The sequence below is a fragment of the Aulostomus chinensis genome, chromosome 1, assembly GCF_037954235.1.
Source record: "Aulostomus chinensis isolate RoL2024-O1b breed Wild chromosome 1, RoL_Achi_v1.0, whole genome shotgun sequence".
Lineage (NCBI taxonomy): Eukaryota > Metazoa > Chordata > Actinopteri > Syngnathiformes > Aulostomidae > Aulostomus > Aulostomus chinensis.
This window is the reverse complement of record NC_141320.1, coordinates 58,037,276-58,064,974: the sequence shown is the minus strand read 5'-3', so window position 1 is coordinate 58,064,974 and position 27,699 is coordinate 58,037,276. Positions and strand designations below refer to the sequence as shown.

Here is a 27,699-nt window from a genome sequence, read left to right as displayed (position 1 = left end):
GTGAACCGTAAATGACGTCAAACGCGGTAAAGACACAAATGTACTCGATAAGCAGCTTAAATGTAGCCTCAGATATACTTGAATACCTGCTTTTCAATGGGGAAACAGTAGCAAGTAGTATTTTGGTACTTCTGTGTTGTGAATAGCGCATCAATAAACGTCTACTGTTACTTGTCAGCCATATCAAAGATTCATTTTTGCTAATCTTTCCTCTCTGAGCTTCTTACGTTCCATTCTCACTCTCTAACAAGCTGCTGATGTATTATTATTATATTATTATTTTAGTTTTGGTTGTTAGTTCCATGAATTCTTTATCTGATATAAAAATGAATTTGCATCAATATGTCGGCTCTTTGAAATTTCACACGCAGCTTTTTAAAGTGTCTCACTATCGATGTAAAGAATTGTTTACCAAAAAAGAAGCCAGCCACCCGACAGAATCCAGTGTTCAGTAAATTTACATGGATTTGTCTCCGTCTTCCTACTTATTGTTACATTTATGAATAAAAGGTAAAGAGGAAGAGAGAGAGAGAGAGAGAGAGAACACGGTGAGACAGTGGACTTTGTTATAATGGTGAGGTTTTCCTTTGTCCACATTCACTCCAATGGACTCAATGTATTTATGTGATAAAAAAAAACAACTTGCTTTATTCATTTATTATCGGATTATATGTCATTTTCTAGCCGCGTCCCATTTGTTCCCGCGTGATTGTCAGTAGAAGGAAGGAAGAGAGGAATAGATTTGGGTTGTTTTCAGCCTTTACTTTCATTTCTCCTGCAGTTCTGCTTCATGGTTTCATCTGGTAAACCTACATTTATCTAAATTCAAGCCACTAATGGGAGTTTTTTCAAGGTCTGGAAGGATTTGCTGACATATTTAAGGCTGAGTAGCGGAAAGATCGCCACCGACATTACCGGGAAAGCTGCCGCTGCTATGGAATTGATCAGGAAGAGACGCGCCATGAGCGATTTAGAGACTGACAGGTTCAGCGTGAATTACTTTAATCAATCACATCCAATAATCAGATCCATTGTTAAGAAGCCTATTGATGACATAAGAACCGCTAGCTATTTCTCACCCACGTAACGGTACTGAAAGGACACGGCGGCGATTGCTTCCGGTGACCGGAGACTTCGTCAGGGGTTTGAGGTGGAGGTCCTTATTTTATTACTGCGCTTACCAGCTTTAGTTATGACAATTATACTTCCAGATCTGTAGAGGGATTATCAAAGTACTCAGAGATGCTTCACGTTACAAGAGTGGACATCAAATTCGACAAAATGCAAAGGAGTGATAATCAAGTGGAAATAGGATCAAGTGGGGAGGCCAGTCCAGGTTCTGGGGTTGGTCCCGATGGGTTTTTTTTTAGCGGCTAGATGTCCCCCGATCTGAGGGAGGGGACGTGATGGTGAAGGAGGTCAGAGAGGTAGAGTGGCGAGGGAAGGGGTCGGTTTTAAACTCCTAAACCGCCTGCACCTGAACCTAGCGGGTTCTCTGCTCACCTGTGACCAGTGATGAATCGCTGACGTCACACCTGCGCAAGAGTGTTTGGCAAGGGTTCCATGTTGGCCGGGTTTTTCTAGTTTGGAGCCTGGAAGACGGGACGGGACTGAGGCAGGTAGAGGTTTCCAGGGAGGCTGGACCTGACAGGGTCTGAACGGGTAGCAGGGGGGTGAGGCGAGAACCGGAAGAGAGTTTAGGTGCCTGAACTGATATTGGACCAAGATTTCGATTGAGCTCAGAAAAAATGTACATCTCTCCGCGCATCCTGCGTATTATTCCACCATGTGTACTGACAAGACGTTGCGTTATTTGCGCGTCTAAAGAACGTTCCGTATTTGTGCGTGATTCTTAACAAACCCCCCCCCCAAAAAAAACAAACAAACAAACAAACAAATCAGAACCTACATTGAAAGGAATGTCAGTGAGCTCCTAATCCAGCGGGAGGGAAGAACTTCCCAAAATTCACCTGGGAGTCCTCGGATGTCTCCGGTTTACTGCATGGGTTCATTCATCAACGTGCTCTACACAGCCCTTAATTTTAAGTTGTTGAGTTATTTAGGAGGTTCTTCATCAAAGATTCACAAACTGTCAAAGCACATTCCTCACTTGCGCATTAATAATAATTTTGTGTTTTGTGTATAAATCTTAGCAATGCATTTGTCATTCAATTTGGAGTACTTGTTGGTGACTTTACATTGACTTCTTCAACGTCGATGAGAAAACCACCCCATAACAATACAAATTCACTTTGTACATCATTTTCCCAAAAGCATTAATTCACTGGGGATGCAAATATAAAATTTGCTCTTGAAGCATTTACGGTCGTGCGAAACACATTTATTAAACCTGAAAATCAGCCCATAATGTCCGGCTACCACAATGAATAATCTCTCTCATCGATGTAATGAAAAAAGTCATGCAAAAATGATGAGTTCTGCTTTAATGTTTAAAAAATGAAGCTCCCCTATTCCCCCCTGCACTCCAGCTCTTGCTTTCTTTGTTCTACAGCGTTTATTTCCTCCTGCACTTAATACATCCAGTGAATGTTATCACAGCAAGCCAGTGTCTCTCAGTTAAATTAGTTTGAATAACTTGACTCAGCATGTTGCTGAAAGAACAATACACTGTATATTTAAACTGTGACCTAAATTCAATTCACAGCCCAGATTTGGTTGAAGAGTCGCGTTCGGCTTCGACGCGCTGCTTTGAAGTAGTGCCAGTAATAAACGCTTGCGCAAATATGTTGGATTAACGGTCTGTATTCATGTATCTAAAGGTGTCTGAGCATTTAATATAGGTCATAAACTGGTTTATGCTATCCTTAATTGTTTCGACGATAAAAACGTTTTTTTTTTTTTTAATTTTATTCTGTGTCTGGGTTCTAACCAACTTTCTCCCGCCAACCAAAAACATGCAAGTTTGGTTAATCTGAGATTTTGAAATTGATTTTTAATGTGAGTGTGAATGGTTTTTCTGTGACTAATGTGTTATCACATCATATTTTGCACCCTGAATACATTTAGATACATGTACTAAACCTGACCCCAACCTTAGCCCTAACCCTAACCCTAGCACCAACCCTAGCCCTAACCCTAGCACCAACCCTAACCCTAGCACCAACCCTAACCCTAGCACCAACCCTCACCCTAACCCTAGCACCAACCCTAGCCCTAACCCTAGCACCAACCCTCACCCTAACCCTAGCACCAACCCTCACCCTAACCCTAGCACCAACCCTCACCCTAACCCTAGCACCAACCCTCACCCTAACCCTAGCACCAACCCTCACCCTAGCACCAACCCTCACCCTAACCCTAGCACCAACCCTAACCCTAGCACCAACCCTAACCCTAGCACCAACCCTCACCCTAACCCTAGCACCAACCCTAACCCTAACCCTAGCACCAACCCTAACCCTAACCCTAGCACCAACCCTAGCCCTAACCCTAGCACCAACCCTAACCCTAGCACCAACCCTAACCCTAGCACCAACCCTCACCCTAACCCTAGCACCAACCCTAACCCTAGCACCAACCCTAACCCTAACCCTAGCACCAACCCTCACCCTAACCCTAGCACCAACCCTCACCCTAGCACCAACCCTAACCCTAGCACCAACCCTAACCCTAACCCTAGCACCAACCCTCACCCTAACCCTAGCACCAACCCTAGCCCTAACCCTAGCACCAACCCTCACCCTAACCCTAGCACCAACCCTCACCCTAACCCTAGCACCAACCCTCACCCTAACCCTAGCACCAACCCTCACCCTAACCCTAGCACCAACCCTCACCCTAACCCTAGCACCAACCCTCACCCTAACCCTAGCACCAACCCTAACCCTAGCACCAACCCTAACCCTAGCACCAACCCTCACCCTAACCCTAGCACCAACCCTAACCCTAACCCTAGCACCAACCCTAGCCCCAACATAGCCATATGTATGGGAGCTAATGCAGTTAATGGGGACACCAGTTAGCTGAAATCTATGGATGGTTGAATGGATATTGGTTGCATCTCTGTCATTGACTCAGTGTGTGAGAGTAGAAAATCAGGATAAAAATGGAGGTATCACATGGATCTGCGGCAACCAATCAGAATGTAGAATTACCCCCCCCCCCACAAACACACACACACAGCAGTCAGAAAACACAACCGCCATGATGGTTTCCCACTTATTTCTTTCTCCATATTTACACACAGCTGGTGTGATGCTCAAAGTGGCGCGTAAAGGAATGAATGACGGCGCGCGTTGAGTTTGATTGAAGGGACGGCGTGCACGCAGAAGTCATTCTTCAACATGGATTTGAGATTTTATAAGACTGATAATGATGGCAAACACGACGCCTTCACACAAAAAGGACTGGTCCTCAGTGTGAGGCATTAAAAAAAAAGAAAAGAAAAGCATCATCGGGATGCTTCACCGTACACATGAAAGCTGTCGTTCTCACATCTGAACTCTTCTTGCATAATGAATCCGGTTGAGGGGAGGCTGGGATGAAAGATTGATCGAGGGAGAGAAAAGATAAAAGACGTTTTCTTTAGCGAAAATAAAAATTTCACGCAACCCAAGTGAAGTCACGATTGGCACTGATCATCAGTGAGACTTTTTAAACAGAACCGGCTTGAATCATTTAATCTTGAGTAAAACAAACTTGGCCATCAGGTAGAGAGTGAAGTTTTTTTGTTTTTACTACTACCTGTCAATATTATAGAATATTTCAATGTTAATGACAAAAACTCCTCTCACTGTCCAGGGAGGAGTTTTATGATTATTCTTATTATTATTTCATACTGTGAAAAACACAAAGTCTGCATACAAATACTCATGAAGGGATATTGTCTCATCCTTTTTTTGCATTTAACGTGAAGTGAAGTTGCTTTTTATGTCTTTTTTAAAATTGAAAACCAACAGAGGCTAATGGACCGAAACGATCCTATTGACTTTATTGACAATACCTTCAAAACGTTCTGTCTAGCAGCCACAGGAAGGAAATCCCAGATATACTGGGATAATCTGGGATTGGTGAGTAGGGATTGTTGTTTTGGCAATTCAAGATCCAGATTCAGGAGTAGTCTGGATCTGGACTTTAGCGGTGTGAGTGCAAATGTGTCCTGGCTCGCGCTGAAAAACAGCCTCAGCAGCTGATGTCCTTTGTATAAGCGGGTTTGGTTTGTCAGGAAGACGCAGAGGAACAGAACCAGTCTGTATTGTTGAGGTCTCTCTCTCTCTCTCTTTCACTCTCTCTCTCTCTCTCTCTCTCACACACACACTCACACAATCCATAGCAACATGATACTGTATATACTGAGTCATCTCCACTATTTGAAACTCGCATCTGTAAAAATTACTAATACCCCCCAAAAAGTGCTGCAAGTGCGATGCAGGCATGTCCTCAAGCTACCCAGCCAGAGCAGAGCTTCAAACCAGGTCTAAACAGTTGCTTTAATTTAGATTATGAAAGGCTCTGGAGAAGATTGGGTGAAGGGTCGTGCATGGAGGGATGATTGGAATTACGAGTTTAACCCTGGTGTGGACAGAAGGAGGCTTAGCTCAGTGGGCGCTACGGTGTATACCCGTTCTTTTCCCAGGTTTTGTAACGGACAAACATCTTTATGAGTCATACAGGAGTGCACAATAGACAACGGAGACCTTATATAACACCTCAGCTTTTGTGTTTAGCAGCCGGTTGTTGTCAGATGCTGGTTCCGATGAAAACAAGCCTGTTGATCAGTTGTGAGGGTCTCATATGAAAACAGCCTCCTTAAATGTACACATCGCTCTGTAAATTCACCCAAAAACGAATTGCTTTTTTTTTTGTACCGCAGTCTTTAAAATTGTCTGTGGCGTGGAGGAATGGGAGTGCGCTGGTAATCCCAATCTCTAAAGTACACCTTTACTTTTTGAGCTTATATTAGCAAAGCTGAAATCATCACAAATACATGAGTCATGACCAGAAACTTCACTCAGGCTTATATAAACTGACACAGACGTCCTCAGAGGAAAACGTTCTCACTTTATCATTTGGTGACCGTTTTTTTTTGGTGTGCAGCACAAGCACAGCGGCTCTCTAGTAAGCGGGAGGTTGTTGGTTCTGATTCTGTGGTCGGTACCATGGTGCCCCTGAGCAACACTTGAACCCCTAATTGTTCCCGAGGGTTGGTTAGGCAGCGACTGCAGCGACTGCAGCTACGTGCAGCTACGTGCAGCTACGTGCAGCTACGTTCAGAAATCTCACTGTGGAGCCCGATCGTTCTTAGAAATTCTGAAATTTTAAGGCGCGTCTTTTCTCTGTCAAAGGACAGCAGGAAGTGCGTCATCATCGATGGCCTCTTTTTTTGAGGTGGGGGGGAAGGACCTAGTCCCTTGTGACTTGCCTCTTCGGGTGCTGCGTAAACCTAGCGCCGGAGCCTGGAGGCTGTTGAACCAGTTGACCTTGAGATGCCTGCTGGTTGATGCAAAAAAGAAAAAACAGTGCAGGAGAAAGCACGTTAAACGCAATGGGGGTCTTTAGACCAGACTTGAGCTTTAATAGCAATGGGACACACAGGAGCAAGAACTGGTGGAACTGCAATTTAGCACTGAACCAGCGTCCCCCTGCAGGGGGAGCTAAAGGCCCACCCGCAGCAGATTGTAGGTCCTATGTTTGTTTGGACACTGTTTTGTCCGACTTCCTTGTCACAGGTTAAGTAGAAAATTTTTTTTTTAAATTATGTAATCCGACTATAGAAAATCTGGGAAGTTTTTTTAAAGTTATCTGTGACATCATGAAGAAAAAAAAACACAATAATTGAGCTCATGACGTGACAAAAATCGTAGCGTAAGTTCAGAGATGTCTTTTCTAAGCACGGCAACAAATGTGCATTCTTTCTCAAAGCAGCAGGTCTCGGAGCTTCACCTGTGACATCACCTCACGGCGGCGACGCGAGGCTCCGCACGGTTCCTGATGTTCTCCGCAAATGATGACGATTATAAGTCTGAAGTCTTAATTTTAGATCCTTTTATTGCGACAACGTCTCATCTCACCTCTCAGCAACCTTCCCCTCCTTTCAAACAACATGAATAAAAAATGATGTAAATATAAAAAATATATATATTTATATATATAGCATAACAAATACTTAAATTAACATAACGTAAGAAATACTTCGATTTTTGTAACATAAATACCAACTGAGGGAAGTCACATGGTTCTCTGACCTCTTTGCGCTGCAGGGCCATTTTAGATTTCTGCTGAAGTCACCATTTGTAGTTCCTGCCTGGCTACAGAGCCGTTTGATATTTGGTTTCCTGTAGTTTTAAAGTACGAGTTAAAATTCTACCAAAAACATCCAGAAGAAGAAGAAATAGAATAAGAAATATTCCAACTTCCTCCTAACAAGATGTTTTGGGAAAGCGCTCCTAACAGACAGCATTTCCTGTCTTGATCTGTTCAAAATAAACCCGGTTCGCCTCTGCGGTGTTTGCAACACCACCCCGCTGCTCCTGCCCGTGTCCTTTTACAGACGTTCTCGCTGTGTTTTGACTTCAGAGGCCAAGCTTGTCTTCTTTGAAAGGATTTACAGCTGAGGTGGAAGACGGCTCCGTCTCGTTCAGATGTCGGGGGGTACCTTTTGTGTCAGTAGCAGACACGCGAGGAGGGAGAAACGGTGTAACTATCTGCCGGCGGCGTTATTTCACGTGCCAGGACGTATGGAACGACTGCTCTTGGTTCAGTTCTTCTGGTGATACTACGACCCGGTTTACTGAAAGTCTTCACTGGCGCGTTCCATGAGGAATACATTATTAGGAGAATGAAAATATACTGTACAGAGTTGATGTTTTGGTGTCTCCACTCTGCCCTCGTCACTCCCTAAAAGGAAACTGCAAGTTCAGCACAGCTGGGATTTGTGGCGTGTGATAACGATGATCCCAGGCTACAGAAACACGCTTTTATAAAGTTAGAAGACGTCTCAACAGTCGCAACTTCCCCTCAAAAGCCAGAGTTTAGAGCCGCTTTAAATATATGAACCTGCTTTAACACATTCTTACTCTGTTTCCAGGTAGAAGTACACGATGTAGGAGTACTAACAACTACCATGACTACTATATTCACAGCAACCCTCTCCTTTCCCCTCTCTCTCTCTCTGTCCGTCCTCAGGCTCATCGGTCAACCAGTCGGGTGACCCGTTCTCCAATGCCTCGTGCAACATATCCACCAACGACTCAACGTCCTGCTCCCCAGCGGATGATGGAGCGGGAACAGGAAGTCCTTATAAGGCTCTGGAGATGTTTTTCATCGCCTTGGTTACTGGATCTCTGAGCTTCGTGACTGTTACGGGAAATATATTAGTCATGCTCTCCATCAAAGTCAACCGCCACTTACAGACTGTGAACAATTATTTCTTATTTTCGCTAGCATGTGCGGACTTGATCATCGGTGTTTTCAGCATGAATCTGTACACTGTTTACATCATCGTGGGCTACTGGCCGCTCGGGCCGGTGGTCTGCGACCTGTGGTTGGCGTTAGATTACGTCGTCTCGAACGCGTCGGTGATGAATTTATTGATCATCAGTTTCGATCGTTACTTCTGCGTGACCAAACCCCTCACGTACCCGACCAGAAGGACGACTAAGATGGCGGGGTTGATGATCGCGGCGGCCTGGATTCTGTCCTTCATCCTGTGGGCCCCTGCTATCCTGTTCTGGCAGTTCATCGTCGGACAGAGAACCGTTCCACCTGGCGAGTGTTACATCCAGGTATGAGGTTTAGATCACATGATCACGAGTTTCAAACTGGGGATTTTTTTGACGTGTGGCAGAAGTATTTCTCAAGGTCACAGAATGAGCTGCTTTCAATGATGAATTTTAATTTTAAACGGATTATAGAAAGGCCTCTTTTTTTTTTTCTGCTGCACTGCTAAAGAATATGTCTGTAAACCTATGACCCCCTTCTGGGATGATTAGCCACACACACACACACACACACAACCTTGTACTTGTGTCTTTGTGAGGACCTTCATTGACTTTCATGCCCTTTGAAGTTGTGAGTTCTGGATACAACGTCCTCACTTCGTCGCACATATTCTGGTCCTCGATGTGTGACAAGAACAGATAACAGACTAAACACACACACACACACACACACAGCATTGTACTTACATCTTTGTGAGGACTTTCGTTGACATCATGCATTCCCTGGCACCTGACCCTAACCCGACCATAAAACCAAGTCTTGACCTTCAGAAAGCCCTTTAAAAATGTGAGGACCTGCTAAAATGTCCTCACATTCCAAAAATTCCTCACTCCGTTGGTTAAATATGTATTCCCGTCCTCACTTTGTAGCAAAAAAACACACATACACACACACAACATTAACTGCATTCAATTAGGAACCTCTCACAATTTTCTGTCTATATTTCAGTATAATTTATTGACTTAAATCACATGTTAATTAAGACTATGTATAATGCACCAAAACTTTGAAGAGCAGTAAACTGGTTACTGGAAGGTGTGTGTGTGTGTGTGTGTGTATGGGGGGGGGGGGGTCCTGACAAGGACATAAAAAAGGACATCACGTAGAACAGCATGAAGCTCTGTGATGGGAGACACAGTCGACCGTCTACGTGCTCAAATCGTACAACAAAGATCCTACACGAGCATCCAGGGACTACATTTTAGTAAGATAAGGACGGGAAGTGGGGGGGGGGGGGTCGCAGACCTGCCATCTCCAGTGCAACAAGAAGTGAAACGTTGCTCCTCGTCCTGACCACACGTCATGTCAACCACAAAGAGAAGATATCTGACTAGACAGGAAACGTTCCCCTCTGTTCTCACCGCCGACAGGTATGAAGAAACGGGTTCACATACGGTTTCTTCTTCTCTTTGTGATACCGCCCTCACGACGTCCCTCCCCGGCTGGGGCTGTCAACGTTCCTGACACGTGTCTCGTACCGATAAAAGACGAATTGGGCTGTTTGCTTGTCTGCTCAACTCTTTTCTTTCCATGTGTCTTTCTTTTCTTTTCTTTTTTTTTGTTCCCTCTACAGTTCCTATCTAACCCCGCGGTGACATTCGGGACAGCAATAGCGGCGTTCTATCTCCCTGTCATTATCATGACAGTCCTGTACATCCATATCTCCTTGGCCTCCAGGAGCAGGGTCTCCAAACACAAACCAGAGAAAAAAGAGAAGAAAGGAATTAAGTAAGACATCAAAATCACTGACCTTTTCTTAATTTGTCCTGTAGTTCGTTCAAATATGATTAACTGGAGCAGTGAATTATTATTATTCTTTTGTGTGACACATTTTCATTTCATTTAACGTCTTTTACTATTCAAATCTTATTTATCCATGTATTTATTAACCTTAAAAAAATGCCTTTAATAAAAGAACAAATTTGCTCAATTTGAGCACATTCCAGTAATTAGCTCTTATTAATGCTGGAAGAATTCTGGTTAAATTCCAATCAGAACCAGACGCTAATTACTTATCGCTCAATAAACCATAATATATGCACAAATTGGGGATTATTTGACGAGTAGTTCCTTAATGATTTTTTTATGTATTTTTTTTACCAGAACTCCCAGTTTAATTAAGAGTCACCTGCTGAAGCAGAACAATAACAACGAGACCAGTCCTCAGGCGAGTCCCCGCTCGACTCCCAAACTCAGTCTGGACTCAACCACCACTGCGGAGGAGGCCGTAAAGAACGGCAGGGTGGAGGAACCAAAACCAGAACAGCCGCAGCTTCTGGCCCAGCCCAGTCCGGGACTCACGCAGGTACCCTGCAGGATCTGGCGCTGAAGCTTTACGCTGCTATAATCCAATTTGTGTCTATTGTCTCTACCTAGGAGGAAAAAGAGAGCTCCAACGACTCGTCTACAGCTTTTATTCCCCCCACCGAACCCAAGGACAAGGCCAGTAACGAGGTGATAACGGAGGTACCAGCACGCAGATGTGGAAAAATGAATATTTATCATATTTTGTATGAATACAGAAATATCCTGGGATATTGTTTCATGCCAAAATTTGTTTTTTCCAAGACAACATGATAAATATTGAAGTCATTTTTATTAAAAAGGCCTCCTCCTCCAGCAGTAGGAGATAAATCACTGATGCAATCACGACAATTAAGAGGTGTCCATGTAGTAGTCGCAAACTGTGATTGGCTCCTGTGTATTAATGGGTGGGTCTTCATGAAAAAAACCCTCCAGGGGGAGTTTGGGGGCCTGTCACACCCACCAAGTTTGGTCCAGATCTTTAGACCTTTCTGTTTGGTACGAATACCAAACAATTGAAGACCTGAAAAGTTGGTGTGTTTGCTAGTGAATTTACAGATGGATGAGCAAAACCAAAGGCAACATAAATACCAAAAAGTTTGACATCCACCCCCCCCCCCCGAAAAGTGCATCTTGGGAAATGACCCAGCAGTCTAGGCCACTTTGCATTGTAAGCAAGGGATGTATCAAGGTCCTACATATGGGCCGGTTTTTAGTCCCCGTTCTGGATCGACCCTGTAGAGAATCGCAGGAGCAGCCTGATAATAACAAAGATAAGTAAAGTTAATAATCCAGCCTGGAAGTCAGAAATGCATGAACTAGTTTTCCTGCATCTTTCTGAGAGCGTCCAATATTTGAGATGTTATGTGGGTTACAAAAAAAAAAAGGCAATGCTTGAAGTTTGTTTTATGCTGGAGTTGAAAGACAAATCTCGATCAAAGACGGCGCCGAGGTTGCTTTTGATGGAGCCGGAGGGCAGAGCGATGCCTTCTAGACCCATTAAATCATTAGATCGTGTTTCACATGTGTACAAAAACTTCAGTTTTATCTGAGTTAGTAATCAAAAGGTTTGGGGTTCAATCACCGAGCTCCACCAGGAACGATGTCACCTTAGAAGATACTGGTCTAGACTCTCCGCCCCCCTTTTATGAAGTGGTCAGCTGTTTCTTGCTGGTCCGTCGTCTCAATGTGCAAATATAAGTCAAAAGAATTCATACAGCTTCCTTGGTTGTTTGTTTTTTTCACTAAATTGAGGACTTTTTCCACAAATTTAACCGTTTTTAGCACAACACTTCAAAAAGGCTTCATATAAGCGGGAATGACAAAGTACAGCTCTCAACTTTACTACCTAGATGCACTTTTACAGTATTAACCCAGCTGGTATGGGATGTACAGGGGAGGGCAGTGAGAATATTTGCCTGAAAACATACATATCACTGAATGAGAAGTACTGGTAATACTAAATACTGCATGAATAAGCAGTCTTTGTGGAAAAGTATTCCAAACAAACAAAAATAAGCACTCTGTGGCCCACAATGACTGGATGCTAATCCCCGAGTCGTTGGATTTAATGCACCAACGGATCAAACTGTCCATGACAATTCCCAAGAAAACAAAACAAAAACAAAAAAACCTCTTGATTTTATTCCAGGCTGCGACAAATCCCAATCCACTTACCATGACAACAGCCAATCCCTCGGTGGCAAAGATCAACCCCGCCTCCAAATGGTCCAAGATAAAGATTGTAACAAAGCAGGCCGGGGATGAATGCATCACAGCCATAGAGATCGTCCCACCTGTGGAGGGGGCGGAGCGCCACTCCATCCCCATCAGCAGACCCAGGACCGTTGCCAGGAAGTTCGCCAGCATCGCCAGAAGCCAAGTGAAGAGGAAAAGACAGATGGCTGCGAGAGAAAAGAAAGTACGTGTTTTGAAACGACCTGTTTCTGGATGGGAAATATGATTCGCATCGGTGATTCCGATGAGTTCGTTCTGATTTTGTTTGTAGTATGACGGCGTTTCTCGTCGATGGTTTCAACGCTTGCGTCAATGACGGATGTCGCACTTTTAATCAACAAACACAAAGCCTATCACGTGTCAGCAATATTGGAAAAAAAAAAATCAATTTTTACACGTATTTAAAGTATTAACATTTCTTTACGACCTCTTCGAATTAAGCCTTTACTCACAAAACTTCTAACAGAATCAAAAAGACTCAAAGCAACTCTAAATTTGTTGATTCACGGAAAACTCTTTCAAAGTAAGAGCATGTTAGTTTTCCCATCTGAGAGTATTTCATAAAGCATTTCCTCTCCTACATGTGTCAGAATGTCATTTTTGATTAAGCACGTCGTACTGCTACGGTATAATTATCTTTCTTTGATACAGATCCCAAAAATAAATCGCATTATTAGCATTTTAATGATTTTGGGTTTTTTTTTTTTAAGGAAAATGAGAGTAAAGATATAAAAGTGAATATTCTGTCTATAAAGACTCATATCGGAATAAAAATCAATCGGATTTTTTTTTTTTTTCTAAACTGTGCAGCTGATTGCTTTGATATTATTCCGGTTCCAAATGTTCCATTAGCGAAGTTCCTGCTTTTATCCACCACTTGTGGGAGATAGAGACGCTGCTGGGTTCTCCTTCATCGTAGCGTCTTATCAGCTGTGGTTCCGGTCCTCAATCTTGAGGCTGCTGACTATTACGGAGCTTATTGACGAGTCAGCAGGTTTATTCTGAGTTACTTATTGTGGCAGTTTTTATTGTTATTATTATTTATTTGAACGTGGCAACTCGTCATTCTCACTCTTTCCCTTATCAGCCAATCACTGCGGAATAGCTAGTGAGCTTTAGTACTTTTCACTTCCTACCAAGCTCCATTTAATCATTTACCCTTTAAAATATGTACATGTGTACAGTAAAATACAAATATTCTGCAAATACTCTGCTTATTAAGGTTTAAATATGTCACTGTTAAAAGATACCTACACTTATTTCAGCAGGAGAAGGACAGAAAATAAATCAATAATTCAATAAAACAGAAATAAATAGAAAGGTTTTCCAGGGAAGTGTAGCAGCGAGAAATGAAGCTCCAGTTGTTGCTGCTCACAGACACAGAACGAGTCTCATTTACCAGAGTTTAGCTCGGAAATTCTCACAAGACTTCCTCTGTACTGTAGTAGTAGTAGGTGTAGTAGTAGTAGTAGTAGTAGTAACAGAAGTTGTAGTAGTAGTAGCAATAGTTGTTGTTGTTAAAGTAGTAGTAGTAATAGTAGCTGAAGTAGTTGTAGTAGTAGTAACATTAGTTGTAGCAGAAGTAACAGTAGTAGTTGTAGTAGCAGTAGTAATATTAGTAGTAGGAGTAGTTGTAGTAGTAGTAGTAGTAGCAGCAGCAGCAATGACAGTAGTAGGAATAGTAGTAGTAGTAGTAGTAGCAGTGGTTTTAGTAGTAGTAGCAGCAGTAGTAGTAGTAGCAGTAGTTATAGTAGCTGAAGTAGTTGTAGCAGTAGTAACATTAGTTGTAGTTGGAGTAGAAGTAGCAGTAGTTGTAATAGTAGTTTCAGTAGTAACTGTAGAAGTAGTAATATTAGTTGTAGTTGTAGTAACAGTAGTAGTTGTAGTTTTAGTATCAGTAGTACTAATAGTAGCTGAAGTAGTTGTAGCAGTAGTAGTTGTAGTAGTAGTAGCAGTAGTTGTAGTAGTAGTAGCAGTCGCAGTAGTAGTTGGAGTAGCAGCAGTAGTAGCAGTTAGTTGTAGTAGTAGCAGTGGTTGTAGTTGTAGTAGCAGCAGTAATTGTAGTAATAGTAGCAGTGGTTGTAGTGGTCGTAGTAGTCGTAGGAGTATACTAGCAGTAGTAGTTGTAGTAGCAGTAGCAGCAGTAGTCCCTCCAGAAAAACGTGATTATGCGATCACATAATTCAACGCATCATCAGCCACACATTTATGAGGGGGCCACATTTTTTTCAAAGACGCCACACTTTCACTGCATAATTTGCTGATTTCCACACAACATGCGTGTGTGGAAATCATGCACGGCTTGCATGATTTCATAATCCCCACATAATGTTGAAAAAAAGGTCACACATATCCTTGCAGAAAGTTGAAAAAATGTTGCGTTTACTTCACACAAGAGCAGCCATTTTCCTCCTGTTGCCTTGGGAATGTTGTGAAGGGACATCACTCGAAAGCTGCAAACCCCGCGAAGAAGTCATGATGACGTCCACATAAACATAGCAAACCACGTTCAATCACAGACGAGATGGTTAGGGATGGGGGGAGGGGTTAGTGCGCGTGCATACATTGGTACTCGTAAGCCATTTTTCAATTTCATCGTTTGCTATTCCTAGCTTACTCTGTAGATCCTAGCTAGCACTAGCATTGATTCCAGAAAGGACAAATTCTACAAAAAGTGTCTCTTTCGCATGAGCTCATAAAATAATTTTCATTATATCAGCGGTAACTCATGACCTAATATCGTAAAGATATTTTAGAAAGACTCAGAATGTAAGTTTACTCACCAAACTGTTGGAGTTTGCTCACTCATCTTAGCAACGTTAGCATAGCACAGGTCCACTGTGCCATCGATAAAAGGGAGATATCAATACAGTTCATGCTTATCCAACCTGCTGGTGTGTTTACGTACTCAGACAGTGAAGTACTACTTCAGTACCTTTTTAATTAAGTTACTTTGACCTCATAAAAACACATTTTTGACCTTTCAAACACAGCCTTTCAAGAAGCTGTACTCAAGGAAACTTTTCAACACTTTCTTTGACTGCAGAATGAAATCAAAACGATGACGTGGCGTCTGACTTGTTGAGGACGCTACAGGATCGGTCGGGTCTTGGAACCGTGAATCTGTGCTAATTTCACAGTAACGCACCTCGTGTATCAAGTTTACACTGAAGTAGAGAGCCGCCGATGACAGAAGCGCCGCCGTCGAAGCCGTCGGTGTGAATATGTAGCTGTCGGAGTGACTCCCGCCGCAGGCTGCGTTCAGACAAAGTTGAACCTCTCATCAGTTGTGCAAATTGCGCTCGACACACCATTTATTTGCAGCAGCCAATCTTCTCTTACCAATCAAGCAGTGTGTGTGTGTGTGTGTGTGTGTGTCTTTATTTCAGCTTAGCCTCTGCCTGAACCCAGAACAAACCACTTGCCTTTTTTTTTCTTTTTTCAAACTTTTCCCTCTGCACGAGGCGTATTCATAAAAGACAGACGGGAAGTTTTAGTTCAACTTAAAACACGTTGGACTCTCTCAGACGCGTCCTGGTCGGGTTCTCATCATGTCGCTCTTTTCATTCATAATTCCACTGATGGCATTCAGGCACCGTCAGTTTTGTGGTTGTTGTTGGGTTTTTTTTAACACCAGCAAGATACTAAATGATGACTATCCATTTGTTTTAATACTGTAAAAATATATATTTTTATATATAAAAGATTGAGATTGAGATGATGGCAATGTGAATTTATTATACGCAAGAAATGAAATTCTGTTCATATTTATTTACCTGAAACATCACAATCATGATAAGAACATCGACTTTAAGCTACCGTTTCAAAAACGACTGAGTCACCAAAGACTCACTCCAGACTATAGAATATTATAATTATAATTATTTTATATTGATTTTCAATATTTCTAGCCAGTAATAAAACACGATGATAAACTACAGTTTAGTTCATAAAGAGCAGTAATTTAATAAACGTAAAAAATGTTGCTAAACTTTACGTATCTGGAGAAAGAAACTTCATTGAGGAAAAAAAAACTTAATTTAAATTTCATTTTTCAGATTTTTGTTTTTGTATGACTCAACTTTTATTGTGTAATTATACCGTTTTTTTTTGCAACCTCGATATCTTCCAAAAATTGAGAAAACTCGTCTTGTTTTACATGTAATGTTTTAATTTCCTCTCCTGTTTGTAATGTGTCTTTGATGGCGATTAATGATTTAAAAAAAACTTCGCTAAATTCTTAAGAGATAAATAACCGCGAGCTTTTATTTTTGTTGACGTGGCATCGCAGTTGCGTGGTAAAGTTACGAATCAGTCCGCTGTCGCAACCGCGGCGTGAAATATTAACATTTTTCGACTGGAACAATGCAGTATAAGATGTTTGCGGATGTAGTAGAGTAGAAAAGATGGGTTGTTTTTTTTCCCCTGGTCGTCTCTCTCATCTTCCTCTTTCTTCACAGGTGACCAAGACTATCTTCGCCATCTTGCTGGCCTTCATCATCACATGGACGCCGTACAACGTCATGGTGCTGATCTCCACCTTCTGCCAGTCCTGTGTTCCTGACACCGTGTGGGCGATCGGTTACTGGCTATGTTACGTCAACTCTACCATCAACCCGGCTTGTTACGCCCTGTGTAACGCCACGTTCAAAAAGACCTTCAAGAACCTGCTGCTGTGTCAGTACAAGAATATAGGCACAAGATGAGATGGGAGGAAGAAGACTGAGGGTATAGGATGGATGGGGAAGGGTAATCCAGTGCAAGGAAAATAAAAAAGGGGGGATAAAGGGAAGAGGAGAGGAAATGAAAGCTGAGGGAAGAATAGAGATGGGCTGAAGAAAGGAGGATGGCGGGAGAGGGGTTCTGCGGGGGATAAGCAGCTGTCTTGCAAATGAACGCCAGTTATATCAGTACTTATAGACTCAGAGCAAAAATGTGAGTGTAAACCAGGGAGACCTTAACCTGCCCCGTTTCCCCTTAAGATGGAAAAAAATAATCAATCAGCGGAAAAAACGTTTTCAGAGACGTGGGGAAAAGAAGCAGCTATGACGGGACGAAGCCATGAACGAGGAGGGAAAACGGAGTGATGCAGGCGGGAAGACAGATAGATGAGTAAATTAGCTTTAAAGATGGTGGCCACGAAGAAAATTTTCAGAAATCGATTTTTACGGAATCAGAGGAGGTAAATTTATAACAAAATTCCCTCAGGTGGCAGCTACTTGCTACCCTGCTCCTCTACTATTCGTGAGATGATTCCCCAAAGGCTGACAAAGATTATATTAAATATACACATTCAGACATAATCCCAGGAGTTAAGCTCAGATTAAGCAAAAGTGACCTGCGGTTTAAGGTAGTTCGACCAAATAACTCTGAACTTCTATCCTGGGTCTCTCGGGGACAGCGGTCGTGGTTGTGGGAAACGGTCAGGCTTCTGTGCGTCACCGAAGCTGGTACGTAGTTTAGCTGCACTCGCCATTTTCGCTCAGCGTGTTTGTGTGCTTCGATAAGTTTGCGTTGTGCTGACCACATAACAAACATCATTTGATTTCCATGAAATTTGCAGTTGAAGACGGTCATCATGGAAGATGCGCGTCAAAAGTCTCTGACCAGCCGGGAAGTTCCTGGTTATTGAAGAACGACTTTTATCACATTGATGTGACTTTTTTTTTTAGTTTTTCACCGCGGAAGTTGTTGAACTGCCTTTAAACCACTTATTTTGATATACTCATGTAATATCGCAGCATTTAATCCCGCCCAGATTTGTCTTAATGCTGCAATCCTGCTGCGATCTGACCACCTTTCTCCCATGACGCATCACCACTATCCTCACAGCTTTTAATAGCACGTTGAATGAGTGTTAAACTGATTTTACTTAAGGACATTATCTGAATTACTTCAAATTTGATCTCTCAAATTAGCAAGTACTACGTGTCTGACAGTAAAACTGCAGAGCTGTACTTGGGTCGGTCATGGCTGTTGTTGCTAGTCAACAGGAACATGAATAACTCAGCTATGCTTGATGGAATGATCTGATTGTTCCTTCGTTAGCTTTCGTTAGCACTCGTTAGCTCGTTGCTAACTGAACTAGACATTGAGCGTGGAGGAAGATGTTCATATGAAACCTCAGCAGAGCTCTTTCAGGCTAGAACGTTCCAGTCTGAGCTTTTCCAGTTCCTTATCGGAGACACCACTCTTATTTTATGGTGAATAAATATACGTATTTGGGTAATAAAACACACTATAAAACAATATAGGTAAGATAGGTGGATGTGGGATTAAAAGAGGAAGACTTCTTTATCTGGCCCTCTTTTATTTTTGAATCTGCATCCCATGTGTTCTTTTATTTGACTTCCTGGAGCTCTACAACTTGATTTTTCTTTTTTATCTTTTTGCGAATAGATCAGTTTGTATTTTAGTTTTCTCGTCAGTTGAGTCAAGTATTCTTTTTATTTGGATCCAAAGTAACTCCTCACACCAACACTGACGACCGGGAGAATTACAGATTAGGACACAGATTAGCAGATTGAGTGGTTTTAAGTAGCATTCCAACACATTATTGCAACTATTTGTGCCTTTTAAAACAACTTAATACAATGTTAAATCAGTTAAAAGGCCTAAATGTTGTGTATCCAAGCTGCTGGGGTGTTTGGCAAAATAACTCACCGTCAGGTTTGCTGAATTTTGTTGTTGTTGTTGTTGTTGTTGAAAATAAAAAAAGCAAAGCGAATGAAAGTGTGATTTCAAGAAATATGAAAAGGAGATCAAGACGGTCCTCTTGATTAGTTTCCTATCTGAGAGAAATCCTCGTTAAGCTGAGAAATGTATGTGTACCTTTTAAAAATGTAACAATATGAAGGAAAATTAGGTAGTAAAGCTGGCCTTTTTTTTTTTGGAAAGTTTGCCACTTGATTATTACATCACGCAGGCTCCGCCCCTTCTGCCAGGCTCATGGGGATTGACTCAGGTTCGGCCTCTGGTGGCCACTTGGGTTCACTTTCCACTTCTTGAGGTTGAAACTTGTTTTAGACGCTTTTCCCAAGCATTGAAAGATCTGACAATAGTACAGAACTGACTTAGGCAGCTATTTTACACGGATTATCAGTCCTACATTGTACATGATATTTATTTTAGTCATATTTTTTGCGTCGCTATTTGTTGTTGGGTTCACTGTGCAACAAGTGTAAAAGGTAAACAGGCACAAAGATCCAAAGAGACAGCTGGTTGCAGGGCAGGGGCAAGAGTTCAAACGTGAAAATTAGTGTCATCTAATAAATTAATTTAATTACATCACATTAGATTACAGCATAATTAATTGGTGTAATTAAATTAATTAACTGGGAGCTAGTGTGTGGACTCTAATTTTCATGTTTGAACTCTGCAACTGAGCCGTGGGAACTTAAGTGTGTATCGTTCAAAAAGTGATGTTCCGGACATTCTTGCAATTACGGTAATTATCTGGGGAGGAAGCACAAAATGTGGTTAGCAGGTTAGCATTAGCCACACTGGTACAGGAGTGCGGGACCTGCACCAGTTTTTTTTTAGAGCCCTCAAGAACTTTTATATGCCACAGAAAAGCCTGCATGCATTTAGATCTATTCTATCTATAATTTTGGTGTCATTTTTAAATATCTTTTAGATTCATATTTTTTTAATTATATGCTAAGTTTAATTTTTTTTTGTTATTGTTATTATTTCCAATTTTTTGCAATCAAATAGTCACTAGTTACATATACATTCATTCATAATATATCGTTAAGCTATCATTTATTTTGGGATAATTGTCTGGTTAAATTCATTTTCTTGCCACATTTTAGTAACATTTTTGCCAGAATATTCACAATTTCTTTCAAAAATATGGGCAACTGATCATGAGAATACTACTACTACCAATAATAATACAATACTAATAATAATAATAATTACAACAAAACAAAAGAAGAAATGAAAACCAGTTTTTAAGTTACATGTGTCTAAATAAACTTAAGTGAAAGTATTCCTGAATTTTTTAGTAACGTACTGGTTGAGGTGTTGGTTCGAATGTTTCCGTTGACGCGTCTCAGTGTTCGGGTTGAACCAGGACAGGTTCTTTCGCAGTCTTTAACGTGTGTATTTTTTGCTGTATCTGAGCCCTGGAGGAGAGAGAGCAGAGGTGTGCTGGAGTAGTGAAGACATATCAGGCAGAGTCGGAGCCAAAGGGACGTGAAGTGTTTTGAGGCTGTGGGCGTACGGTGGGCCCGGGTCGGACTAGTATGACTGAGGTTCTCTCAGCTTCCGACACTACTGAACTCATTACCTCCCACCTCCAAATAGCAGGTACACTCCTACACAGTACACTGCATTCATGTTTGTTTTATGTTAATATCTTACAGCTGCTTTTATTTGACCACGTTATAACGTCTATAGTTTTTAATTTTATTGCCAAGTTTCACTTTTCTGTGACAAAACTCAGGTGTTGCTGAAACTGGTCTCTGCCCGCGTCGTAGGCTGAGGTCTCAATTCAAGCAAGGAGTATTATGTTTTTGTGTGTGTGTGTGTGTGTGTGTGTGCGTGCGTGCGTAACCAAATCTTTGCAGTCTGTTCTGTGGGGTACAGTGCCGATGGGGGGCTGGAGTCCATCCAGACTGGGTAGCAGGACAGGTAGCCAATCCTGAGACAACCATCCATCTATCCTGTGCGTCTATTTAGAACCCGCGCAGCCAGAAAGCTCCCAAACCGGCCGGAGCCAGAACCTCCTTGTTGTGAGGTGACGGCGCGAACCACTGTACGCAACGCCAACACCTTCGCAAATCAAGGCCAACCTTAAAACGCGGATAATCTTTGTCAGCCCTCCGAGAATCGTGTTTTTGCACTGTTACATACACTGGCTAACTAGCTAGCTAGCTAGTCGTCGAGTAGCTCAAGCTAGCAACCGTGTGCGCACCTCAGTGGTGGTACATAACCAGCAGTCCCACAACGACAGCTGATGAGCAGCGGAAACGCAGGCCTGGAGAAAATGTTCCTACGATATCACCTTCAATTTTGTTGTATACTTTGAAACTTGGTCCAAATCTTTCCAACCTGCTACAGAGAGCTCGTGTAATATATAACACAAAAGGTGGAGACGTGTCACGAGCTTCCAATTACATCCGTTAGCACGTGTTCAAAACATCAATTCGAAACACATTGTGGTTAATAGACTTGACATGAATAGTTCCGTTCATTCCAAACCGAATCAATCCAAAGAGAGGAGACGTGTGTTCTATATATGAAATATCTTTACCTCCCGGTGTACAGAGCATGTACTTATAGTGATCTAAAGACATTGTGAATTGTACTCTTCTTTTTTTTTGTCTCAATATGGCTGTTCGAAGTTTCAATGGCATCAGTCAAGTGACAGCAAAAGATTTTCACCGTATCGAAGAGCAAGTAAACCGACTCATTTTTGTCAAGGGTACATACCTGCATTAACACATCAGTTTTGTATCGGGGGCGGGGAAATCTGTAATATATATTTCAAAATAAAGGAAACGATCTTTATTAGTAGTGTTTCCTTTATTTTGGAAGCCATCTGTATATGTACTGTATATGCTTTGTATTAAATATGCCAGAGCTGAGTTCCCAAAAGCATACAAGAAGCTCCAGAGTGACTGTTTAAAGGGTAAATCAACACTGACTGCACCTTAAGTTGAAGCCGTGACTCCCTGTAAGTGACAACAACAACATTGAACTTTGTACATACTTAATATAATCTACTGTAATCCACGCGGTTTCAAAACATCCGAGTCCTGTTCTTTCACCACGCAATGATTTTAAAAGGGGGGGAGGGGCAAAGTGACGTTAAATGGCGATTCTGTTTAGTTTCGGGTGTAAATGGTCACCAAGGAGGATAATTAATAGAAATGATGTACTCATGAGTTGGAAGGTTACAAGAGAAAGCAGATGGTTGTCGTCAGACATGACTATGGAAAGGGTATGTAGCCGTTTTACAGTCGCTGTCCCAAAGTTCAATATTGGACAAATTCTATTAAACATTGTCCCTATTAAACATTTAGACCAAAAAACACGAGATTGTTGGGTGAAGATTCAAAAATACCGACATGATCGCGCTCATAACTCGGAAATGTCTTGATTTTCACCTCGCGTTTTAACGCGGAAGCTAATCTGCAACCTGTTTTTTTTAATTTATTTATTTCTTTATGGAATAAAAAGCAGATTATACGGAAAAAAACTCACATTGGAGTTTTGCATTTATTTCCCATTTGGCGGCGTAGAAGCGAAAGAGCCATTTACTGCGAATCAAGATTGATTTACTCTTTAAAACCCAGAGTGCCATTTTACACCCTGATTCTTTCTTTCCTTTAGTTTCCAGTTGTAGCTTTTGGGAAAATACCTTTGATGATTTGTTTGTCTGTGTAATGCTTTTAATGCCGTTTGTTCTTTGCCTTTTTAATTTGTTCTTTTTTTTTTCGTGTATCATTTGCATAGGCATCATTTTCAAGCGCATTATCTAGCATTGCCTGGTACAATAAGCACCTAGTATTAATTTTTAAAAGAAAAACATGTACTAAAGAAATATATATATATATCACAAGCAACTTGTGTTACTACAGAACTGAAATGCTAATAAACACCTTCTGTTGCAAAGTTATAGAACGTGTTTTGTCTTGACCTTGATGCAGGTTGCAAGCTAACGGTATGACGATGAGAAAGTGTTACACACACACACAGAGGTTTATACCATATATATGATTCAATAACCTTTTGAATCAGAATTTGACTCTCCAATTTATTCAATTTTAAGCAGCTCAAGTGAACTTTGATAACCAGAAGTCGCACAGTCTTTCAAAGTTTACGCCGAGAACTTAGCGTGTCACTGCACCCGATTATTTGGAAGAATTTCAAGACAGGAAGTCGTATTTTTTACGTCCGTAAAATAAAAAAGATCATTTAAAAAGGAGATAAACGCACACAAGATGAATATCAGTTCCCTGTTCCGTTGATGTTTCATCATCGAGGTCACATGGAAGGTTAAGCCAAGTACCAGTGAGCGGACTTTGTTTTGTACGGAGTGGGTTTTTGAACGCTGTCGCCTAGGAAACGAATCAAAGCAGATGACGGCACTCGAAGAGCAGTAAACTACATTTTCTGTATTGTCATTACTGATATTCAATTCATTTACAGTATCTTCCCTTTAATTATTTAAACAACCTCAGAGACGGACACGCCTCCCGCAGACACTAGCGGTCGCAGACATCATGCTGTAACCATGGTAACACGGATAGAAACTACACACATCTTTTTTTTTTTTTTTTCCCAGTGTTGATTTCACTGAAAAGGAACACAGAGATCAGAACATCAGAGCTGACCTAGATTGGGAGGAGCTGATCTCCAGGAGTCACAATAAAAAAAATGGATCAAATGGGTGAAAAAGATAATTACACAATTTTGAGCAATGAAATAAGAAGAAATTGTCGCTCGTTCAGTTGAGTCCAAGTCAAATATTTTGTCTTGTAGCGTTGCTAAAGGCAGATGCCGCGTTTCGTCACCTGTCTGATGGAGAAGTTGGAGAGAAAGAAGCGACGCTACAATAAATCCTAACATTGGAAGTCACTTGTCTTTAGCAGTCCTGTGGATGCTCGCACAGAGAGAAGCAGAGAGGTGGTGGGTTGCCATGGTGAAGATGACGATCGCCATCACAGTCAGCTGAATAACTGCTGTCTTGTTAGGAGAATGAATAATCACCAGCAGGAAATAGTAACACTGAAGCGTTATACACACATGCACATAGTTCCACAGAAGGTCACAGACCCCGAGTGTGGAACTGCCGCACTGGCAGAGCGTCATGTAAAAACACACATTTGTACCTCCAATGAATTGCTTTCTTTTTTTATTCCTCAATTATTGAAGCTGTACTTTTCGCAAGTGGCTGAGACGCGTGAGGCGGAGGTTGGTTCAGACATCTTCTGCCTTTTCTTTTCGATGCGAGTATATATGACAGGAAGACAGAGAATAAAAGAACAAAAGACCAACGTGATGAGAAGAAGATGAATGGGTGCTGGAGCCCCTGCTCTCTGTAGAGCGGCAGGTGGAGCAGGCTTTGTGGAGCAGGTAAAGACTGAATTCAAAGGCTCACAACTTTCAAATAATTGAGTTTTATTTAAGTTTGACAATTAACACGATTAATACCGTTAAAAACGCGGAGCGAGCTAATGCTGTCGGCTAAGCTAACGCGTCCTCGTGAAAATTCCGCACAATAGCTGACAAAAAAAAGTCTCGCGTGGCTCTTGCTAATCTGCATCCGTGCCTCGAATCTCTGCCACTGGGTTCAGTGCTTTGTGGCCAAAATGAAACCAGCATTATGTTGGGGGATAAAACAACTTTTGTACACAGTTAAACAGCCACTTAATATTTAAGTTACAATGCAAAACATGGGGTACCCCATGAGATGGTCTTACCTGTTTGAATCATGTTTTTATGCTTCATTTTAAGTTGCTGCCAAGTGCGTTTCTCTTGCATCTAAACGATATAAATTAATGCGCTACCATGTAAGCAGCTTCCTCCGTAATAATCATTATTTCAAAGGACTACAGCGGCATTGCACTTTTTTTTTAACGCGTGTTGGAACTCTTCACGTGATCGCATCAAGATTTCCAACTCCACTGACGTAAAAAACGAAGCTCTCCTCTTCTCTGTCGCCACGGTGACTCGGTGAATCGGGGCTCCATTTATGCTGGCTTTTTAGAGTTGTTGTGATCGCGCTTTACCCCAGGTGAACCTGAGTTGATCAAACTGGATTAAATCCGCTGTTCTGAAACCGAAAATTCCGAGTTTTCTATCTCAGGGTAGATCAACTCGGAGATCAGGATTAAACTCAGGGTTTGATGAACCTGCTTTGTGTAACGGACCCCTGATGAAGTGTCGAAACAAAAAAATAAAACAAATCTGTTTATATGACATGAAAGAAAAGAATTACGGTCAGCGAGTATTACTCAAGAAAAACTCAGGCTGGCGGGGGGCGGTTGCGCCGTCGGCAGTGCTACCGTTAGCCGGCAGTGCTACCGTTAGCCGGCTACCGGCAGACGCAGCAGTCAGCAATGCAGACACACTGAAGAGGAGCCGTGCCAGTGACAAATGTTAGCTCAAAGGGATTTGAGACTCCATATTAGTGTGGCAACCTCTCATGTTGTAGTCATGAGCTTGAGCTCAGTGTGGCAACATGCTTGGTTACACACCAGAGATTAAACCTGCTTCTGCTGGAGATTCCTTTTTTTTTTTTTTTTCTCAGTGGAAAAATGCAGTATTTTTAGAGTTCTGACAAGCTTTGGTCTCAACACTTGGTTTGGGTTTTTAAAAAGAAAAATGTGTCAAAATGTTCCGCTTCTTGCTGAAGAAACAGAAAAACATCTGAAAGTGTTCTGACAATCAAATGCCATGAGTACAAGGATTTTACACAAATGACGGATTGTTGCTTTTCATAAAATCTTGTGTTGATTCGTACGAGTGCAGTGCCGTTAAGGCCGGGGATGCAGGAGCGCTGCCGTACTGAACAGCAGCAAGTGGAGGAAGTCGAGGAAAAACGATAGCAGGATCTCAAACCTTTCTGAAAAGACCAGACTGACAACAACAAGGGCACAACTGCGGGATCAATGTAATGTGTGATGTCACAATAAAGCACACGCGATGGCGACAAAGGAGGGGCGACTCTGGCGGAGGAGACCAAGGAGAAGCCCCCACCACCACCACCACCACCACCAGGGAGGCAGGTAACAGAGGTCTTTGGGGGTCAGTGACAAAGGCGGACCCCCTGTGGAGGATGGCGGCGAAGGATTGCTTTAATATTTCTGTTCGGTTGCTATATCAACTGAGAGCATCTGGACCTAAAATTGAACAGCGATAACCTGATTTAGTATCAGTAAAATGGGTTTCGGTAACTGCACACCTTATGAAAGTGTTTATTTGCCCGTAAACTTGCAGGTCCGTGAGATCAAGTTTACAAAACGTACTGAAAAGGTGCAGGATTGAGAAATGCGACGACCACCAAATACAAATTCAGAAATAAAGTTGCCTTCGCTTCTTCCCGCGACTTCCGTTCACACAAATGTAGAAATGCTGCTGCAGAATCTACAACAACAGCCTTTTAAATAATTGACAAGGTCCTGCTCATTAGTAAACGAGATAATCTGTCCTTTGGGTTTCTACCCTGTAATAGCGGGTAAACGCTGCCAGGCTTTCTCTGCGTCCTTCAAGAGGAGCGACTCATCCCTCTAGACTGCCTCATAGTCCCTCATTTGGGTTTTGATTTCTTTTTTTCCACTCTTCTCAGTTCTTTCTCCTTTTTTCGAATTCCACCGTTGTTCCTCTTTGTCAATGATTTATTGCAGGTTCCATCATCTCGGTTTATGTATTCTTTTTAAATACGCTAAGGAAAGCAACGGTACCCATGTAGCTGCGTTCATTTCTGCTGAGGAGAGAAGTTCATTTTGGTCTCGGGGGATTTTAAAGGAACTCGCTAGCGAACAATTTTTTTGTTGTTGTAATTTTCATGTTTTATTTTGTTGCCAGACTTGTATAAATCTGAGCCTATTGGTGTAAAAAAAAAAAAGGGGAAAACAAGCCATTTTTAGGGGGCGTAATTTTACATCGGCCAGTTGCCCCATTGGATCGCATTACAGGGTGCCCTGGGGCTCCAGGCGGCTCTGCCTTTCCTCTACAGTGGAGCGATTTCAAAACACGGTGACTTTCGTGACTCACTCAGAATAAAAATGGGAATAAAATAGGGTCCAGGTTGAAAAAACTGAAGCTACCCTTTAACTACCTCAGTTTAGGGTGTGAAAGGATAACTTGGAAAATCAAGAGTCGATGGCAAACCTGTATACTCACTTACGCCTTCATTATCGATGCGAAATTATGGGGGTCAACCTTATAAACAAGTGTTAATAGTCTGATTGTTCCTGTCAGATGCTAAGATGATTTGTTTATGTCTAGCTATGGTATGAGGTGTACTACTAATACCACTAAGGGGGGGGGGGGGCAACTTAAAAAGCCCACATCAGTTAAAACTACTCTTTTATTTATGCATAGCAGAGAACCGTTCCAATAATTGTGGTAGTTTCGGACCAAATTGCAAGATTTTTAAATGAGAATCAAAAGAAAGGAGCAACCTTACAGTTGTAAGAGGAAAGAAAACAGGAACAAAGACGGTCGAAATGAAACATCGAT

At 41.9% G+C, this 27,699-nt stretch overlaps 1 protein-coding gene across 2 annotated transcripts in view; it reads left to right on the top strand.

Annotated features, from left to right (window-relative positions):
• Positions 1-23,234, top strand: part of LOC147272427 (muscarinic acetylcholine receptor M4-like) — a 45,560-nt gene extending 22,326 nt beyond the window's left edge. Inside the window, exons 2-7 of one of the 2 annotated variants that reach the window (XM_086216337.1) lie at positions 8,146-8,744; positions 10,034-10,188; positions 10,564-10,765; positions 10,837-10,914; positions 12,416-12,685; positions 16,962-23,234. In XM_086216337.1, coding sequence (XP_086072463.1) covers positions 8,146-8,744; positions 10,034-10,188; positions 10,564-10,765; positions 10,837-10,914; positions 12,416-12,685; positions 16,962-17,207 — 1,550 coding nt within the window. In that variant the 3' untranslated portion in view covers positions 17,208-23,234. Of the gene's footprint in view, positions 1-8,145; positions 8,745-10,033; positions 10,189-10,563; positions 10,766-10,836; positions 10,927-12,415; positions 12,686-16,961 lie in introns of both variants that reach the window. The other variant, XM_086216260.1, reaches the window with a different exon arrangement.
• Positions 23,235-27,699: the final 4,465 nt, after the last annotated feature.